The sequence below is a fragment of the Microcebus murinus genome, chromosome 6, assembly GCF_040939455.1.
Source record: "Microcebus murinus isolate Inina chromosome 6, M.murinus_Inina_mat1.0, whole genome shotgun sequence".
NCBI lineage: Eukaryota > Metazoa > Chordata > Mammalia > Primates > Cheirogaleidae > Microcebus > Microcebus murinus.
The window spans coordinates 96,691,366-96,712,968 of NC_134109.1; the positions used below are offsets into that span (position 1 = coordinate 96,691,366).

At 45.7% G+C, this 21,603-nt stretch overlaps 1 protein-coding gene across 1 annotated transcript in view; it reads right to left on the reverse strand.

Annotated features, from left to right (window-relative positions):
- The window catches only part of ANXA2 (annexin A2), a 46,646-nt gene extending 25,354 nt beyond the window's left edge, over window positions 1-21,292 (reverse strand). Inside the window, exons 1-3 of the mRNA XM_076004435.1 lie at window positions 21,184-21,292; window positions 9,293-9,351; window positions 6,584-6,683 (exon numbers count right to left, since the gene is read on the reverse strand). Coding sequence (XP_075860550.1) covers window positions 6,584-6,683; window positions 9,293-9,340 — 148 coding nt within the window. The 5' untranslated portion in view covers window positions 9,341-9,351; window positions 21,184-21,292. The remainder of the gene's footprint in view (window positions 1-6,583; window positions 6,684-9,292; window positions 9,352-21,183) is intronic.
- Window positions 21,293-21,603: the final 311 nt, after the last annotated feature.

Consider the following 21,603-nt stretch of genomic DNA (forward strand, 5'->3'; position numbering starts at 1 on the left):
CACTGCTGGGGTGGGAGGAGGCAGGGGGTAGGGTGGGGGGAAGCTCGGTGCCTCTCCCAGGTCTGGCACGGCTGGGGGACACAGTCCCAATTTGAGGAAAGCCAAGTGTAAGAAGTTTTAGTCCAGTAATCAAATTCCTTCTAATCCCATTCTGCCCTGATCTCACCTCAGCCAAGTTCCTTAGAAAGGATTTAAGGTATCATCTACTCGTTAATCCCACTGGATACTTTAATAATCTAGAACCCTGTCTGCATTCCATATATAATTATATTTCTGAAACTCTCTGCAGGACCAGCAGGAAAACACAAAGTCCGCCGTCACGCAACTTTCAAATCAAAGAAAACCGTAAACGAAGGAAATAGGCATAAAATGCAAGCACTGTTTTGTGCCCTGCTACTCTGACAGCCTCTTGAAACAGAAAATAAAAAAATCTGAACAGATGCAAGAGAAACCAACGTACCCAACTCGATTAACAGTGGGCAAGTTGCTTGGCACTGCTAACTCCAGCTACGGATCTGGTGGCTGCCATCATCCCAGGTATTTGGATTTACTCAGGGAAAAGAGGTTACAGATTTTACAAAAAAGGAAGAGCTGAGGAGAAGCAGGCGAGAAAGGCTGATGCCTACAGTCAGAAACGCGCCAGGGCCTCCTTTTCCAGTGTGTTACGTACAGCCGCCTGGGTCAGGCTGGGCCCCTCTGCAGCACGCAAGCAAATAGCATTACAAAGACAATCTGTGCTCGCACAGACAAGGTAGCTGTGACTCAGCCCTGGCCTCTCGGTTCCCAGCACTGCGGTAAGATGAGAACTCAGTCTAAAGTAAACTTGAACTTGGAGAAAGGCCTCAGCAACTGAGAAAGGTCTGTTCCTTCCTGCTCCCTCCAGCAGGGTGAGAAGGCCTTGGGCCATGTGAGTCACCAAGGCCTCTCTCACAACAGTTGTGCTCCGCTAAGGCTGGGGGGGGCCCTCACTCAGCCACCCCTCTGCCACCTGCCACAGGAGGGAGGCTGCTTCCCCCAGCCAGTCTGCCTCCTGACACCCTCCAAAGAGTACACTCCTAATTGCTGTGCTCAGCTGAATGAATATACCTCCAGGGGTGCAGGTGAAACCAAAAATCCACATCCTGGCTTGCTTTCCAGTGCCAAGGGACGTTAGTCCGTTGGCCATGCTGGAAATCTTAAGCAGTTCTATTTTAAAAGTACGAGAAAAAAAATAAGCGCAAAGCTTGCCGCAGTGATGCTTCTATACTTGGGCTTATGAGAAGGGGGGTGGGGATCACTCGCTTTGCATCCCTTCCGGAAAACACAAATACTGCTAAAATCAAAACTGGCAATAATAACAGGGCAACTCATTACCCTCCCCTTCCAGATAGAGACCAAAGCTGTGCCCGTTTATTGGCACTGACGCTAACTCTGGGGTTGTGCTGCTGCTAATTACAATCTATTTTATGTAGTCTAGATTCATCCTTTTCTAATTTAGCTGACTTTCCTTTCTAGTTATTTGGACCCATATGGTAAACCATTCACAGCTGTGTTGTACACTGCACGGTATATATTTAACCCAAGGCCAATCTAGACCAAGAGACTCCTACAGATTGTCTCAGAAGCCTCTTGTTAATTAAGCAATATTACTACTTTTGCATGGCTTCACTCGGTTTCTAACTAGACATAAATCGAGCTACGTAATTGCATGGCCTACCTCAAGCCGAAGCACACACAAAACCACCACGCATTTGGTTTAGGTAAGATACTCTGGAAATACTGAGATCCCTTCAAACTAGAAGCAAAAGCAGACTTAGGACAGTGAGCTCAATTCATTCAGTGACAATAGGTGGAAGCTCCCCTGGGGGCTGTGATCCCTTCTGGAAACCGTCCAGCCTCCGGAGCTGTCCCTTGCTGCCTCCTGTGTCCCCAATGATCGGCACTCACCTGTGTGCTCTGTATCTGTGTACCTTTTCACTACTATTTGGGTTAAATCTTTACCTTCTCACACCGTCCCACGGAGCCGGGCACTGAAAAGGTTAATGAAATTAAGTCCTTGCCTTTAAGGAGCTCACACTCCCAAGGGAGAGACAAACCCATATGTAAACAGTTCTAACAGGGTGACAAGAGCCGTAAATGAGTATATAAAGTATGATGAGTACACAGACCAGGGAATAACTGGTCTTGCCGCCTTCCCAGAGAAAGCCTGGAGGAGACACTGTGCCCTGGTGCAGGCTGAGAGGCGAGTGGGCACGTGTGGGTGTTAGAAGTGGGGACAGGGAGGTCGTGCGCTCCTGGAAGAACCAAGGCGGAGGCACGTTCCACTGGGGGCCCCGATGAGCCGGAGATCAAGCTGCAAAGGCACTCTGACAGCCGAGGCAGGGAGGCCCCTTAGAAGACAGGTGCCATAGCAGCCCCAGGAGAGAGGAGATGAGGGCTGGGGGAGGCTGGATGAGAGCTGCTGCCCATCCCACCGGAAAGCAAGCCAGGATGCGGATTTTTGGTTTCGCCTGCAACCCTAGGGGTATATTCATTCAGCTGAGCACAGCAATTAGGAATATCTTCTCTAGAGGGTGTCGGGACAGCAGACTGGCTGGGCAAAGCAGCCTCTCTCCCATGGCAGAGGGGCCAAGCCGAGAGGAGCCCCAGTCTGCGTGGGAACACACGTGTGAGAGGCCTTGGTGACTCATGTGGGCATGACCAGGCCGAGCAGTGCCAGCTGTGGACCTCTGACAAGCTCTGCTCTCCTAACAATCGTCCCCACTCCAGCCTGCTCCTGTGCACGATCCTTGGTTTAACAGCAGCAACTAAGACCCTCCAAAGTGGCCTGCTCCCAGCCCTCCTTCCTGAGAGTTCTCAGGCCACAGGGAAATCGAAAGAACCTCAGATGGAGCGATGATGTCCCAGCAAGCTTGGGTGCACACCAGATAGTTATCTTTTCCAGATAGTATCTTTTTGTGGTCCTTTGAAGGTTTCCTTTGATGTCAAGGAACCACCAACTACTTAGCATTGTGTCCTGCTGATAAAGGGTTTGAGGTAGGAGTGGGGCCAAGGTGTGGCAAGAGCTTTCTAATTACACGTAAGGCACAAGGAATGCTAAAAGGGAAGGTATGATCTTAATGAGCTCATGTTCTAAGTGGTGTTAGTTATATAAAAATATCAAGGGGAAGGGAAAAAGGAACAAAAGGGTTGTTACCTTTCCCAACTAATGACTTCATTTTTGTTTTTAATTAAGTTTACTGCCTTCTATTATGAAGGTAATGCATGCCATCATAGAAAATTTGGAAAATACAGAAATACGTAATGTACTAAAAAGCGCAAGAAAGGGAAAGAATCAATGAGCCATACTTCCATATTCAGGCAGAGCTCAGAGATACTTCGGGTTTGGTTCCAGACAATCTCAACAAAGCAAATATCACAATACATCAAGGTGTATACATTTTTTCATTTCCCGGTGCATGAAAGAGTTATGTTTACTCTATACTGTAGTCTATTAAGTGTGCAATAACATTGTGTCTAACATAAGTACATACCTTAATTTTAAAAATACTTTATTGCTAAAAAAAAAAAAGAAATGCTGACACAGACACACAGAGTGAGCACATGCTGTTGGAAAAATGACACCAACAGATTGGTTCGACACAAGGTTGCCACAAACCTTCCATTTGTAAAAAGAACACAGTATCTGCAAAGTGCAATAAAGCAAAATGCAATACAATGAGGTATGTCTTTGTTAGTTACTAATTCTTTTATTTTTTCCATTTTTGATTTTAAGAAATTATTATGGTTGTGATCTCACAATATATACTATTTTATATCATTTTTCAATGCAACTGACAAATTGAAGGTGACTGGATGTTAAAATGAGTGTTAACGAAATTAACTGTGGTGATGGTTGACAACTCCATAAATACACTAAAAATACTGAATTGCACACTTTATATAGGTGAATTGTATGACATATGAATTAATATCTCAATAAAGGTTATCAAAAATGGCTCATACTTATTTTCCATGTTTATGTAACATTCTCCAGACATTCTGTATAATGTAGGAAGTTACACATCACCTATGTAATATAGTCTTACTTAATCATTTACTTAATCACTGCTCAACTAAAAGGTATACCTGGGTTTTTCACTACCATAACCAATGCTAATCTTAACATCTTGGGTACACTGAGCACTTATGAATATCTGAGCACTTTATGAATACAATAAAGAATACTTATTCTTTCTTCCCAATAGTTTCTTAAAAATACTGATAGAAATTATTTTAAAGGACCAATGGATTTAACTTAAGGAGATTTATTCTCTAACATCATCAGGCACCAAAAATAAATCAGTAAATAAAAAGTGGTCCGAAGTGAAACTTAACTGAACATTAATTTGGGGGGGAAAGAGAAGATAAGGGGAGCTAAAGCTAGACCACAAATGTGAAACATATCAGATATCAATAAGAGATCACAGCCAGACAATGTTTTTCATGCCTGAATATAATTCAAAGGAAAAAAAAAAAAATCTAATCCTGACAGGTGGCGGCTACACGATAGCCCTTAAGGACACAAGCCTGGAGCCGGACAGAGCCGTGTGCAAATCCCCATTTGAATGAAAGCCAAGAGCCCTCAAGCATGCTAATCCCGAACCGTGCCACCCAAAAACTGGGGCTGAGAAAACGCTACATCAGAGTTTGCTTGGTGCAGTATGTGCCCGTAACGAGCCCTCAATAAACCATCAAGATGATGATGATGAAGATGATGATGTCAACTGATTTTGATCAAACTGGAATGCAGAAATCCAAGTCTCCGCCCTCCAGAAGTTTCTGCTTAAAAAAAAAAAAACCACGACAGTATTTTTCTACTAACTCAGAAAGGGCCTGAAGGTATTTTCATTACCGAGAGAGAGTTTCAGCCGTGACCAGAACTCCTTTTGCGCAATCTTTACACGCCAGTGCGCTAGCTGCTTTCTCATGCGGGATAAAAGCAGCCTTTGTCCTAAGCTTGCGAAAGGCAAGGCGCCATCTTTGTCAGACGAGTTAACTGTCAAACTTCGAGCGTGCAGCTGCAATGGCACGTTGGGAAACCACAAAAATCTAGATACACCCAAGTCGCGGAATAGGATGAGTTTTTAAAAAGCCGGGCTGCGTGCGTGCGCGTGTGTGTGTTTTTTAAGATAATGCATTTTGAGTGCTGTCTACATGCCAGGCGCCGTGCTGAGTGCTTTTTAAAGGTCTAACGTGGCTGCTTCACGATTCTCCCTTCAGCTGTCCAGACAGCCTTTCTGGCGGTGGCCTGCAGGGTCCCCATGCAACTGAAGGCTGCTCTGACACAGAGGCTACAAACCCTTGCATCTTTTGTTAGAACCACGGGACAAAAATGCATCTTCCTACTCTTCCTCCGGACTCCGGAAACAAAGTCGTCAGTTTCCGCAAGAGTGCTAGGAAAAGAGGCTGTGCAATTTGTTTTGCAAAATCAGACAGTTCTGAGAGTAAAACGGGCACTATTAGGAAATAGGCGGGCACCAGGAGGTGTTTTCACCCTAGTTTTGTGTTCCCAGGTCATGCTGGTTGAAGTTGCTCAACCTTTCAACAAATTGTGTCTGTGGACCGTGTAAGTACGTAAGTAACTTAAAACACCCTGCTTAGAAGAGAAAAATTTGACACGGCTCTTCAACAGGGGCATGAACCTGCAGCTGCTCTAACTGCTGGGTCACATCTGTTTCTAGATCTACCCTCAGGGTAAAAGGAAATGCTCTCTTCAAAGTGGTAAAAAGTGGAGAATCACAAAGAGTCACCACAATCATTGCAATGTTTTTAGGGACTTGGAGGATGGGGCAACCCCAAGTATTGCCTCATGGACTTAAGTCCCCCAAAGCCTGAACATCTAACTTTTGTAGATCCAGAAAACAACATGATGACATGAACAAGTTCTTGCTCAACGCTAACTAATTAAATGCTTTATTTGCTTCATTGCTTTATTTAAAAGGAAAGCTTTTATGTCTCCTATCTTCCTTACTCATCCTGGAACTCGAGGAAACACACTCACTCTGACAGCTCTTCTTATCCCCCGGCTCCAGGCCTACAGAGGAGGAGATCTTAAGGGTAAAAAAAAGTCTGGATTTTTCACTCATTAGATCAATCTAAGAGCAAAGGAGCAGAATTTTCCCAGCATTTTTCCAAACAAATGCAATGAAATTCAAAGGGATTCAGAACAAGAAAGGTTCTTAGGAATCACCGGGACCAACTTTTCCCTTACAGAAGAGGAACTGAGACCTCAAAGTGAAAAGCCAGGCCCAAAGCACACACCCTTGGGGTCAGATCTTGCTTTTAGCCTGTTTTGTTTTTATCATACTATTTGGCTAAAACACCATCTCATGCTTTAGATCTTCTTTTCTCCAAAGAAGGCAAGGAAGGAGGGAGGGAGGAGAGAGAAAGAAGGAAGGAGAGATGGAAAGAAGGAAGGAAGAGAGAGGTATGGGGTGGGCTAGGTCAGGATTCACTCTATCAAAGCTCGATGGCAATTTCAAATGCCCAATGTGCGGATAAAGAGACAACCAGAAATGCCTCAGTAAGGCACTGGCAAGAGGAGGACAAATGTATCACCTACCTTTGGTCTTGATGGCCGTTTCGATGTTCAAAGCATCCCGCTCAGCATCAAAGTTGGTGTAGGCTTTGACGGACCCATAAGCACTTGGGGGTGTGGAGTGCTGAGGTCAAAAGACAAACACACGCCAAGAACACACATTTAAAATCCTCTTGCTGAGATAACAATTCCAAAAATAATTTTTTTCCTGATTGTTTATTCATTCAAATCGTTCTCACACTAAGTAACCAGGTTATGCATTAACATGACATCACACATCAGATAAGCAATTTCGTTTTCTTCTCATGAGAATTCTTCTCCACAGTCTCAGCTAGTTTTAGAACGTGTTGTCTAAATGGCCACTTCCCATCTTACGTTTAGGGACAGCTCACGAGCAGACGCTGCAAAGCAGAGGCCCTGAAACCAGCATGCATTCAGGAAGGCTGTGAAAGGTATTAAACTGGGCTGGCAACGATTCAAAAATAAGGTAGCAATGTAGCAATGCCTGAATGACACATTTAGCCAAGTTTCTGCTACAGGCACATGAATTTGCACTGGGTCCCCTGTCACTGAGCTCACAATGCAGACAAGCAGGGGAAGTCGCGTCTTCTACGCCATTTTGGCCAGCACTGTGGCACCAAGGTGGTCTAACCCGACAGCCACGTCCTCTCCGGTTTGCCAAGCTCCTGCTCCTCTCTTTCCTCTCTTCTCCTGTCTCTCCTCTATCTGCTCTGTATTTTCCCCTCTGCCTGCTCTAACACGATCCCCTCTGCCTACCTTTCTTCCTAGTATTTTTATTCTTGCCGCCTTTCAAGCCAAAACCCTCTTCCAATGCTTTTCGGAGTCCGTTTTCCTTCCTGATTTGACGGGGAACCTCTCCCACCTGCACCCCAACCCCAACCCCAGGCTGGGGTAAGCACAGTGGCCTGCTTCTGCATCAGTTCTCCTGTCCAAGGCTCAACTTCCCTCCTTGTTTGAAATGCTCTTGCAGTTCCTCTCCCTCTCAACCCGCCACCCAGTCCCAAAGCAAGGGGCGGGACACCAAGAGAACGGACGGACGCTGCAGTTCTGGCTGCTGGAGTCATCGCCACTGCCCCGCCCTCAAGCTAAGGCTCCCTTCCTTCAGTGCCCCGACTGGACTGCCACCCCCCAGCACATAATGCCCATAGAATGGGATACTCGGCCTTGATACAGGTTTCTGTGAAGAGTTAAGAGATCGCGATGCACCTGCAGGCATCATGCTATGAACCACCCGGGAGTTATTTACAAAGGCAGGCAGTCCGGCCGTGGAGCCATGCCACATAGAGCTCCATTTGCCAGGGGACATGCCATCTCATTCTGAAAACAACAGTGAGCAGGGGAAAGTTCTGCATAATTTCATAGCATCTCTGGAAACAAAATTAAATGGAGAACTGAACTTACTCCCTATAAAATCCACTTGTCTGAAAATCAAATTATGGGGGCAAAAAGGATCTTTTCTTCCCTCAAAATATTGGGGAAACGTGTGACATCTTCTAGTTCCATCCCATCTCTCCGTGCAGAGAAATGTATCATATTAGAGAAACTTCAGAGACTACAGGAAAAGTCCTCTCATGAAACCTGATACTACAAACAATCTAATGATTAAATCCACTAGAGAAATAAAGTATTTAGCACCTGGACTTGTCTGGGCCTCAACATGCAGCTTGTATTGTTACCAACAACGACATGCTCAAGTTCCAATAAGAGGAAAGATTTTTAAAAACTGAAATATATAGGCTTTATATTCCAAACAACCTGTGTGTTTGCACAGACTCCATTCATTTGCACGTTTTGGTGGCAAGTGCCATAGACAATACATAGGGCTTTGTATCACATGACCCAAATCACTGTTAACCTTCTTTTGAGTGCTTCTTTGCATTTTAGTATCAATTTAAGAGCATATTTTGAAATATCTGTAGGAGATGACTACAAACCAGTGTCAACGCTGGATTTTTGTAAAAGCCATTTCTGCCAAAATGACCTGGAAGATGTATAGTATTATGAGTTATTTTACATATTCATAATTTAGATTCCACTTGATTCTATAAATACTTGCAATGACTTATAATTTAACATAGAGCTTAAAAAATTTTTAACTGTAAAAGAGAGAAGCAAATGCAACCGAATTTCCAGGTTCACGTATTTCCTGTAAAGACAATTAAGTTTAATTCTGAGCCCCCTGATAGCCAAAGCAAAAAAGGAAACATGATGAATTATAATAATTTCATTATTTTGTTTAAAAAAATGTCTTAGCTCTTTCAAAAAACTTTCCCAGGTGCTAAATTTTAAAAAAATGTATAGCTCCGTATCTGGAAAAACTTCCTGAATACTGTAAGAAGTCCAAAAGACACAAATCATTTTTGATATGGCTGTAGCTTATTCCAACCATTAATAAAATCCAAAGGCATGACATTAAAAGGCACATATCATCATAACAATTATCACCATTGACAGACATGGCAGGATAAAATTCCAGCCACCCCAGTGTCACTAACTCTAATTTTAACGTGATGCCAAAAAAGTTTCCAGTGCCATGACATTTTCTTCAAATTGAACTACTAGCTAAAGTAATGAGAAAAGGGGAGAACCAAATAACGACTCTCTGAATTTTGTCCCCATTTTCCTTAGGTGTATAAGGAAAGAGAGTAGCACAGTTATCCACAGAGATATCCAATCTGCATGAATTACATAAAGTGAAAATGAGATACTTACATCACCCTCCAAGCTGAGCTTGCAGAGAATTTCATGAACAGTAGACATTTTGAAAGAAGCTGGAAAAAAAAGTACAACAAAACGTCTTTAGAAGGGGCTTTCTTTTCCCTCACAGCACAGAGATTCATTTTACCAATTTCCACATCTTGGACCATTTCATCTGAGGATATTAGAGTAATTTTTGCAAATAGATGCAATTTCCATCTTATGACTGGGAAAATCAATGCTTAGAGACGGTTTCCCTTAGGTCGGGATGGACTACTAAACTAGCCAGTCTTTCTCTTGCTCTGTTTAAAAAGGATCTTGGGAGACTGATTTGTGAATGCAAAAACAAAATGCTCCCCACGGCTAATGCAACTTGTTCAAACAGGATAAAACTGAGTTAGTTGTCCACTTCTCATAAAAGGTGTGAAGCTTGTCAAACCGGCCACTACTTCTGTGTTTCTCACAAGCAACTGAACCTATTGAAAAGAACCTGAAAGCTACAGGGGTGGACTGAAATCAGTACCATCTTCATGTTGGCCTGTTCCTAATTGCAACCCTTTATCTCTACCCACAATTATTTTCTCAGTCCAGTGAAGCTTGAAAAATATTAAACTATTTATGAGAAAGACAAGGGACAGATCTGCTGACCTTAACTCATTCCATAAAGGACTGAATCCCTTGTATTTAAGATTCAAAACATCTGAAATGAAGTCATCTTCCAGTAATACACTTAATGGAGCCGCAAGACAATGGCTTGATGAATTGGCTTTCCAGCTTTGCAGTCTTAGAGTTCTCGGAATTTACGCCCAAGCCCTGCCAATAAGGAGTGCTCGACTGGTAGTAAATTCACTTCAACTGAGACGAGAGACAAGTTATTCAGCATAATCAGCCCCAAAATAAAGAAAATAGAGCAGAGCTGCATCCGGAAAGAGTGAGGAACAACATTTAAACCGTAGCACCTTCTGTTTGGGTCTCTTTTTGCTTAATATTCTTTGATCAAGGAAATTGTACATATGCCAATTCAGCTTTCTGTTCCCTTTAGTTTTGCTTAGTTTAAATATTTTCATAAAACTGGTCTGGAGGGAGTATTTGACATAGACGTTTGCTAGTTTATAGCAGCATTTTGGACTAAGCATAGTCCAGGCCCTGCGTGTTGCAGAGGTAAAGGATGTAAGAGGAGAGGATTCGCCTTTATTTATGGTTAAGGGTGTATTTAATGTTTCTGCAAGATTTTCATCCTGAGCCTCCTCCCCTCTCTTCCGGATGCTCACAAAAGCTTGTTAGGTGCGGCAAAAAGAAAGTCAGCCAAAGATATTCCAATTACCTCCACTCCCACAACCCTCAGACTCCCTCCCCTCGCCAATATGGCTTCCCGATGGGTGTAATTCTGGTTTGTAAAAAGCCTTGCTCTATAAATAAACTGTGGCACATCCAGACAATGGAACTTTTCAGCGGTGAAAAGAAATGAGCCATCAAGCCACAAAAAGACATGGAGGAAACTTCAATGCATACTGCTAAGTGAAAGAAGCCAATCTGGAAAGGCTACATACAGCATGTTTCCAACTATAAGTCATTCTGGAAAAGGCAAAACTATGGAGACAGTAAAAAGATCAGTGGTTGCCAGGGGTTGGGGGCAAAGGGAGATGAATGGGCGGAGCACAGAGGATTTACAAGGCAGTGAAATTACTCAGTACGATAGTATAATGGCGGATACATGTCATTATGCGTTTGTCAAAGCCCACATGCGACACTGAGAGTGAATGCTAATGTAAACTATGAACTTTGAGCAATAATGACTTGCCAATGTACGTACACTGATTATAACAAACATGCCATTCTGGTGCACAATGTCAACACAATGGGGAGGCACGTGTGGGGACAGGGGGTACATGGGAGCTATCTGTACTTCCCACTCAATTTTTCTGTGAACCTAAAACTGCCCTAAACAAAAAGGCTACTAAAGAAAAGCTTTGCTCTATAGCTAAACTGTCCGATACAGTAGCCACCAGCCTCATACGGCTATCGAGCATTTGAATTGCGGTCGGTCCAAACTGAGATGCCCTGTAAGTGTAAAGGACACACTGAATTTTGAAGAATTCGTATAAAAAAAAGAACATAAAATCTCTAATTAATAACTTTTACAATGGCCGGGTGTGGGGGCTCATGCCTGTAAGATCAACACATTGGGAGGCCAAGGCAGGAGGACTGCTTGAGCCCATGAGTTCAAGACCAGCCTGGGCAACACAGTGAGATCCCATCTCTACAAAAAATTTAAAAATTAGCCAGGCATGGTTTGTGCACCTAGAGTCTCAGCTACATGGGGAGGCTGAGGCAGAAGGATCTCTTGAACCCAGGAATTTGAGGTTATAGTGAACTGTGACTGCACCACTGCACTCCAGCCTGGGCAACAGAAAGAGACCCTGTCTCAAAAATAAATAAATATTTTTATATTAATTATATATTGCAACTATGCCAGGCACAGTGATTGACATCTATAATCCTAGCACTTTGGGAAGCTGAGGCGGGAGGATTGCTTGAGGCCGGGAGTTCAAGACCAGCCTGAACAAGAGCTAGATCCCGTCCCTACTAAAAATAGAAAAATTAGCCAGGCATGGTGGCACATGCTTATAGTCCCAGATACTTAGGAAGCTAAGGCAGGAGGATTAATTATGCCCTGGAGCTGGAGTTTGCATTGAACTATGATGACACCACTGTACTCTAGCCTGAGTGACAGAGAAAGACCCTATCTCCAAATGAAAAAAAAAAAATATAGATAGATAGATAGATAGATAGATAGATAGATAGATAGATAGATCTATATGTAGCAACTACAATATGTTGGGTAGATTGGGTTAAAAATATAGCATTTTAATTTAATTTTACCCATTTCTTTCACCTTTTTTTAATGTGGCTGCTAGAAAATTTACAAATGCATTTGTAACTTACATTCTACTTCCACTGGGCAGAAGATCCTATAGAGCCAGGGTCTAGAAGGTCCTATAGAGTCAGAATCTAATCCTAATCCAAAAACCTTTGCGGTATCCAGGCCAGCTGAAGTCTGAGATACCTCGTGTCAAGACAGACAAGTTTGAGTCTTCCTTGGCAGAGCAAGAAATCTCCAACTTCAACTTGGGTCTAGAAACTTCCCAGAGGGACTCATCAGGATCCTTCAGCCTGAGAAACACCAAAGCGGAGTTGAATTTCCTAAGAACTGAACCACTCAAGCCCTGGCCTTAATTAACTATCACCCCTGGGACTTGGTCACAACTGGACTAGGCCTGTGGCAAGGGATTAACCGTTGCCATCTGCCTTGCAGAAATCTAGTCACTCCTGTAAACAGCTAAGAAATAAAAATGCAAAAAAAAAAAAAAAAAAAAAAACACAAACAAAAAAAACCAGGCGACCAGCAAGTAAAAGTTATTTCCATTTCAATGTATGCATTAAATTCCACTTATTTATTAAATCGGGTAGCTCGCATTGGTTCTGATGTTGAGTAAGTCTCAACGAGAGGCACAGTAAGTTTTCATTGTGTTGTTCTTCCAAGCTGTCTTTCGACCTCTGAGCACTGGCTTTGTAGAAAGCTACCTATTCCTATGGACCCCCCAGTCCCACACAGATCAAAGACAATCGGATAGGCTTCCTTACACTCTCCGTCTAAGTTCATTCTTCTCCCACAGCCACACCTCAAGGAGACAAATAATAGGGACTTTTTAAAGCCCTATAAACCTTCCTTTCCGTTTCGCCGATCACAATCCTGCCACTCTCATCGTACCAGTCCAGCATGCCGCTATCAGCTAAATTTCTATTTGATCTCGCCAAAATAGTTCAAAATCAGTCCTTTGTGGCTTCCTTTTACCCAGTAGAGCCAGGCCTTCAAAGGTTAGCTTTAGAGCCCAGCCTCAGCTCCCTCTACCCAAAGCAGACTGGGGCGCCAAACTGTTTCTTGCCTCTCCCCAAACACACGGTGCTGCTCTTTTCACCTCTTGTACCTTGGTTCATGCTCCCTCCCACATCATCTTACTCCCACCTTCTTCGATTTATGGAGACCCTGCCCATTCCTCAAGTCACCACTACTTTGGCATCTGCTAACCACGGCCCCTGTGTCACAGAACTCCCTCTGGGCTTTCAATGCCAAAGCACTTTTTGAAGCCACTTGGTTCGCCATTCAGCAGAATGTACTGAGTGCTCTCCATGTGCCTGGTATTTCAATGGTGACAGCCCAAGTACAGTTCAAAGCAGTAGGGAGTGTGGTTTACCTGTCTTCCCTACAAAGTCCCAGTTCCCCCATGGATTTAAGAGTAACTTTGCATACTCTAGGTGATAAATAAACATGAAAACAATGAGTTGCTGTTTTGCAGAAGTAATATTTATATTATTTATAATCATTCTGCAGAAAAAGCAAAGATTTCATGATAACCACAAAGTCACAATTACCACAAGGCAATCAATCTCCATGAAGGTTGCCATTACTCCATGTAATGCCTTTTGTATCCATATAAATATTTCCTATTTCTCTCTCTCTCTCTCTCTCTCTCTCTCTCTCTCTGTCTCTCTCTCTCTCTCTCTTTCTCTCTCTCTTCTAATTAGAGACAGGGTCTTGCTTTGTTGCCCGGACATGTGAGAGCAGTAGCAGTGGCATGATTATAGCTCACTGCGGCCTCGAACTCCTGGGCTCAAGTGATCCTCTTGCCTCAGCCTCCCAAGTAGCTGGGACTATAGGCACACACTGCCACACCTGGCTAATTTTTGTATTTTTTTGTAGAGATGGGGGTCTCACTATGTTGCTCAGTCTAGTCTTGAACTCTCCTGGCCTCAAGCAATCCTCCCGCCTCAGCCTTCTGGCCTTCAAAAGTGTTAGAATTATAGGCATGAGCCACCGAGCCTGGCCAAATAGTTCCTATTTCATGCAAGTTTAATGGCAAACATATTTTCACCTTAGAAATAAAATGTGGCTCTTGTTTATTCACTCCATCCAATCCCCTGGCAATGCAAAGTCATTTTGCATATGACTGATTAGTCACTAGAAGAAAGAGTCATAGTGTTTGTTAAAACATCAGCTTAATATAGTACATTTGACCGATGACAATGTGTCCGTGTGTGGCCACCCTTGAAAGCAGAAAAAGAAAGTCTCAGCAGTGCTACTGTAGGTTACAGACACCGGCAGTACTCAAGTTGTCAATCAACAAACCCATAACAAGCACACACTGGGCCCAGACTACATTCAGGTCTATAAAAGACACATGCAAAACCATGACATGCCCATTCCCACCCCGCAGGACCTTGGAGCTCTCTTCCCCTCCTACCTCTCTGTAGGACACCTGAGAGACTGACCCAGGGTCACCTAGAGAATGAGTAGCTGAGGCAGGGCCAGACCATATCCCCTGATTCCTGCACCGTGCCCTCCAACCTCACCACAGTGGTTCTCCATTCCAAGAGATTAGGACCAGGAAAGAAAGATCAGAGTAATATGAGCGAGACCAGCTAAGGGCTTCTTGATAAGATGCTGACCGCAAGAGGTCCCAGCCGAGAAACACGGGGAGTCCCGGGGGAGAATCTCCCACCATGCTGGGAGAGCAAGAGGACAGGTTTGAAAATCAGCCACGAGGAGCCTAAAATATAAGTCTATAAAAAGTGTAAAGTTAAGCTCGCCTGCGGAGAAACTGCAGAACCCCAAAGCCAAAAGTGGTTGGGACCCCATATTTACATTTAATATCTGTTCACCAAAACGTCTGCTCCGGAGGCGGAATTTTCTTACTGGGAACAATCACTCTGACTTCAGTGTAATTACTGTTTTGAACGGGAATAAAAAATGAAGTCTACATGCCATGCAAGACGACAATTCCACCTCTACTGACTCCTCCCCATAGTATAAAAAATCATAAATGCATTAGAAGCAGAACCTTTCCTGGGAGACTTCTCTAGAGAACATGACAATGGCAGTCCAGATCACTCTTTCCAACACTTCGGCCTCACCCAGTTGGCCAACTGGTTTCAACTTGCCAATGAGCAAAAAAAAAAAAAAAATCAGCAAATTCCATCCGTTGGTGAGTCCTGCTGCACACCAGTGCCTTCCACTCCCAGGGAGGGCTGGGTCTCTAGACACATCATCAAAGTGGCCATCTATCAAGGGGAAGTTTTTCTGTTTAAGAGAATCAGCTAGAGAGGTGCAGGGAGGCTTATTGAAAGCACCACACCCATCTCAAACTGGTTTGAAATCATTCCCTACCCCGGTGGGTTGGCTCCACCCTAATGAAGGGAACAGTTTCTTCTGCCTTGAAAAGATTGATACATGAGACTGTTAATGGCCTGACTAGAAATGCTCTTAGTACAATTCATGTAATCTGCACAGTTATTGAAAAGCAAGTCATTTATATTTTAACACAAGGCCTATCTAAAAGATAATTTAGGGATTTATCCTTTTTTTCTTTTTGTTTTGTTTTTTTTTTAATTTCTACTTTCATTTCTTCTTATTTTCTTTTTATGTGGTTTTGTTGTTGTTGTTCTGCAAACGATCCAGGGGGAGGTTGGTCCTTCTTAAGAAAAATCCTACAGATTTTATTGTACAGCCCTTTGTTGTTTCACCCCAAAAGCATAATTTACAACACAAAAAAGGACAAGTGAAGCCATTTTAGCTCCCCCTCCAAAAAGAAAAGTAAAACAAAGTTTGCAAGAAGGCTGGAAACAAACAAACAAAAGTAAACCTAAAAGTCAACACTGCAAAAAAGTAAAAAACATGTTCTACCGAACAAAATCAAAAAGAGCCAGCTCCAGAAAGCCCAAATATTATGCAAACAAACAAACAAACAAACAAACGCAACATGTTGCAACAGGGTTGGTCTGGGCAGCCAAAGCTGAGTCTAAGCCAGCAGCTTTGCAGACACACCTACTTTATAGTTTCAACGTGGAGTGTTGACCCGTCACCACAAAACAGATGCCTAGCAACCATCATGAATCAATCAGGAACGGGATGATTCAAATGAAGATTATAAAGCAAAAATGAGCGGGGGCTGGGAGTGTGGAGGCGTGGGTTTCCCCTCCAAAGCCCGTACTGTACACTGTCTTAGACACAAGTCTACAGGCCACCCTGGAATTTTAAATTAAAAAAAAAAAATGCACAGCTTTGCAGGGTGGGAGGGGGAGTTCCCACTGTACTCCATTTTCCACCCCCCCCACACACACACACACATACACAGCATCTTTATTCAACAGAACCTTCTTGAAAGCACATACTTTTCTCCTTGGTTTTATGGTCTTGATTAATGCCTGAGTCACAGGGCCAAGCCATGCCCCAGAATTCCTGGAATTCGGCCCAGTGGCTTGATCAAACTGAGCAGGAGAGACAAGAGCACTTGCTCCAGCTTGTCCTTTTGCTGCCTGATCTAAATCAATATTTGTTTGCAGATTTGTGCTCGCAGAGCCTCTCTGTCCGTCTCCTGATGTGGGGCTGGCATGGGCAGGAAGAGACCCGCAGGAAGGGTGACGTCACTTGGCATGAAGCACTTCCAGGGCTGGGAAATCCAGGCCTTCCTATCTGCAGCTCAATTGGAGTGTTTTATGGCTAACATATTGTCCTTTCAACAGGGCGTGCTGCCTACGCATAAAAGTCTAAGCTCGGCATTCAAGATCTTCCACACTCTGGACTTACCTACCTTGAAATACCTTCTGCACAAACACACATGCACACAAGCACACCCTGCACCGAAGTCAGACTGCACTGTTAACTCTACTCCAAGCCCACTCGGCACTGTTCTTTCCAAGTTCCCTCCACCAGGAACCTCTATCTTGATCAGCAGAATGAGACGTGAGGATACAGAAAACAATAAATGTTGCCTTTCTTGCACAGCCCTCCTTGCCCTGCGCTCTGGGCGTGGAACACAGAGGCGAGTGGGCAAAGGCTGTTTTCCACCCTATCCGCCCACAGGGTTTCCCACTTGCCTGTCCCTTCTCCTCACAGGTCTAAGCACAGTGCCTGGCACACAACAGACATGCAATCTCATCTTGGATGGCTTGCATACGCTGGTTCTCCCATTTTAGAAGGTCTTTTCTTCCTTTTCCAATAGACTCTTCTTCCTCAATTGTTTTTCTCTCCCTCCGATTAAACATTCCAAATGTGGTTCCAGTTGTTTAAACTCCCAGCCTCTGCAAATCTATGCAAAACCTGGTAGATCACCTGGGGGGGGGGGCAGCCACTTTCTCATCTGACGTAGCCTGTGGCCCCACCCCCGTGCTGCCAGGGCTGCTTGGGTCTTAGCTGTGTCCACAGGACAACGTGGGGATGTAACCTACCTCTCCTTGTGGCCTGAAAGCAGGCGAGGAGGCAGGATGTCCAAGAAGCCTTAGGACTCAGGCTTCCTCCGAGCTGTGAGTGTGCAGGCTGGGTGTGGCCAGGAGACAAAGGGCATGCACAAGGCGCTCCATGTCACAGCCACTCCCTGGACTCAGAGCTTTCCACACCAAACTGGGATTAGAACTCAGACCATGTGGGTGCTCTGACAAAGTTGCGATTTCAGGCAACAAGGAGATTTGGAGGTAATCTCAGTGGGAGCACAAGTGTGGGCACATCCTGTCCACTACTGAGGACCTGTACCCTCAACAAAATAGATGAAGACTGCCTCTGGCAATAGCAGAAGAAAAAATATGCCAGACAGTGAATGGGTGGAAAGAATTTTGTTAAGGGACTGGAATTTCCTCTGGTGTGGCCTGCAACTAGGATAGGGTGTGGCCCCAGGGAAAATGACGGAAGAGGATTCTCATGTGCAAAAAAAGAAGAACATTCTATTCTCACAGTCTTATCTGGAAGGCAGGTTAAGATGCCGTAACCTTAAACAGCCCTTCCCTAAGGAGAGTTAAACATGATGCTCAGGTATGTGGAAGAGCTGGATGAAAGAGGAAATGCGCCCCAGCCAAATTTGGAAACTAACATTAATTTGGGAAAATAGAAAGTTTAAAATCCAGTCCAACTGGACGCAGTGACTCACACCTGTAATCCTAGCACTCTGGGAAGAAGCCAAGGTGGGAAGATCGCTTGAGGCCAGGCTGAGCAAAGAGGGAGACCCATCTCTACAAAAAATAGAAAAATTAGCCGGGCATGGTGGCACACACCTGTAGTCCCAGCTACTCAGGAGACTGGGGCAGGAGGATCACTTGAGCCCAGGAGTTCAAAGTTACAGTGAGGTATGGTGGTGCCACAGCACTCCAGCCTGGGCAATGGAACGAAACCCAACCCTTTAAAAAAAAAAATCCAATTGCTGTCTCTACAATTCACTTATTTTGTCTCTTTTCTTTCTCTCTCTGCTAGATTGAAGATCTAAAGAGCAGGAATTTTTTATTTTTGTCTGTTTTTTTCATTGCTGTATCCCCATAACTCACATAACTGTGAGTGGAACATAGTAGGTGATTAGTATTTTGTGGAGTAAATGGATGTTTAAAGCAGCCCACTAGAGCCTTCGACTTGCTTTGTGACACATCCACCCTCCCTTAATGAAAAATGGCTTGGCAGGTCCCAAGCCCGGCACAAGCAGAGTGAGAACAAAGGCCTGTAACAATGCATTAGAGCCAGATTCTAGGCCCAATGGTGCAGGCGGAGCCTACAGCCCTCAAAATCAATAGCAATTATAGAAGAATACCTGCCTTACCAGGAAAACTACTTAAATCAGAAATTAGCCAGTAAACTAATGGCTATGACTGTCAGCCTAATGTCAATCAATACCATAATTTAATAGCCCCAAAACACAGGATGTTAAATATGAAGACTCGGGTCCAAGACTGAGGTCCTAACCAAAGCCAGTGAGTCAGCAATATTTCCTGGGCATTCGCCATGAGCAGGCCACTTGGCACTGAAGGAATTACAAAATCCAGGCAGTCTCCAAATCATAAATCCGCCACTAAAAAAGTGTATATCATGGTCACATCCTTCCACTGCAAATGTGATGGACACTTCTGGAGAAACCCTTGAGACGTTTAGATAATAAATGGACTTAGAAGATGGGGGGAAATTGCTAAGCCAGGCTATCTTAACACTTTTGGCCACAAAGGACACTTCTCTGGCCCTGATCTCACCTAAAATCTTCCTTCACACTGCCTGAATATTACTGCTCCTTGATTCCATAGCCTAGGATTCTATAAATTACAGATCTGTCTGGCTTAACAAGGTTTATGTATTGTTGTTTTTAAAATAACACAATTGCTCTGGGTTGCTGGGGATTTTTCGGACCACCAACCATTCCTAACTTAATGAAAATTGATTCAATTTGCCAGTCTCTAGCTGGATGTGAGTACACTGAAATGCGGAAGAGGAGGGAACACAGCACACCCTGAGAAGCCTGGATGGCTGTTGTAACATGTCAAGGACGAGGGTCTCTAAGGAGGTGCGAGGAAGGTGGAAAAAAGAAAGTGGAGAGGGGACAGAGACATAACTTTGTAATTAAAATAATGTCATCAGGGCCAACCACCTTAAACCTAAGAAAAGTTCCAGAAAAATATTTCAGTGATTTATTCTTCCTGTCCCCCTCATCTTCCCAAATTTCCTTACCCCACTCCCCCACCCCACCCTGCCCCGCCCAAATTAGGCATTACTTAGATACACGGTGCCTGTTAAATAGGTTTTTCTGGGTTAGCCTGGGAACCTAGGCACCTTCCACCCCCATTATTTCAGTGGGAGAGTGCATTCCGCATTCCAATCCGAGTTCCAGACAGGCACATTAGCACCACACGTGTGAACAGAATCCATCAGCAGTCCGCCTGACGCCCAGGCCCCCGGACTCCAGGCACTCAGGGTTCTTGGAAAAGGCCCAATGCGCACCCCTGAGGTCATTGGTCTTTTACACACAGAACCGCCACAGCGGTAGAATGACAATCTTACTACAAAAATGACCCTCTGCGTTGTGTAGCACTCAGTGTTTTCAGTGCACTGTACGTGTTTATTTTTGAAGGAACATATTTTCTGAGATCTTCAATAATGTTGCTGGGTGGCGGTAAGAGTGGGCGTCCTTATCAAGCCACTTTCATGGCTGAGGTAGCCGACGCTGGCCTCCTGCTTCTCCACAGCGGGTTGATGGAAGCCAAGGCCACACCAGCGCTGGGACCAGCTGCACAGGGCGGCGAGAGGCCCCCGGGGGCCACGCCCTTTTCTGTACCCTCAGTCCCTGACTCACTGTCGCATCATCACAAGTAACAGGGCAGCCCTCCCCGCGGAACCGTGGGGGACACTTCCTTCCTGATAAAAGTGTGTTCAACCCGGCAGGGGACTCCAGCTACAGTGAAATCCAAAGTTGCTATCCTACAAGATAATCTAAACAAAGGGGAACGAACTGAGGTTTGTTTTTTTTTATTGGGGGGGTCACTTGACTACTCAAACTCCCACCGCTCCTGTCCCCCACTGCTGCCCTCCCGCGGGCTGGTTCCAGCTCCACAAATGCGCGTGAGTTTCCAGTGAAATTAACTTGGGACAGATCGGGGGCTGCTTTGCAGAGCGCGGCAGAGCTGCTGCGGACCGTGGAGGGAAAAGCCCACCGCCCACCGCCCGGCCTGGGACGCGCGGTTCCCTCGGCGGCCACGCCCTGCCCTGCCCGCGCCCGCCGCGCCCGGAATGCGGGGCCTCCTCCGCGCGCCTCCCGCCAGGACTCCCCGCCGGACCCCCGTCCCCGCCCTGCACCCCTGGGCCCGGGCGCTAGCGGCCCCCTTACTCTTGCTCCGAACACCCCGCCCTCCCGCTGCGCGCCCTCCGCGCGGAACCCCGGGTGCGGGCCATCCCTGCAGCCCCCTGCCCCGCACTGGCCCCGGGGCCTCCCGGGGTCCGCCGGCCCAGCGTCCCCGCGAGGCCGTCCCTCTGCCCAGCGTCTCGGCGCCCCGCTAGTGCCGCGGCCCCGGGCCATAGCGGGCGGGCGGGCGGGGCGCGCCCTGCTTACCTGGGCCGGGCGCAGAGAGCAGCGAGCGTCCCCAGATGCCGAGCAGAGCCGCCCGGCCTGGGTGGGGCTTTTATAGCTGCCACATCCTCTCCGAGCGGACGAGGCCCGCCCCGCCCCGCCCCCCGGCCCGGCCCGGCCCGCTCCCACCCGGAGTCTGGGTGACTCACCCGGCCGGGCCGCTGGGCGGTTGGGGCAGCCGCGCCCTGGACTCTCCCCGAGCCGCGCCGTGCGGGGGCGGCCCCGCGCCCTCGGCCCTGCCCTCCAGGAAAGCCCTGCCGAGGTCTCCCAGGAGGCCCTTTATGGGCCCGCTTCTTCCTCCCTTCCTCATTTTACTTCGTGAGTGCCACGTCGAGTTCTCAGCCTGGGCTCGGGTTAATAAATTAGAAAGATTTTAGTAGACTCTGGCTTGGTTAAGTCACT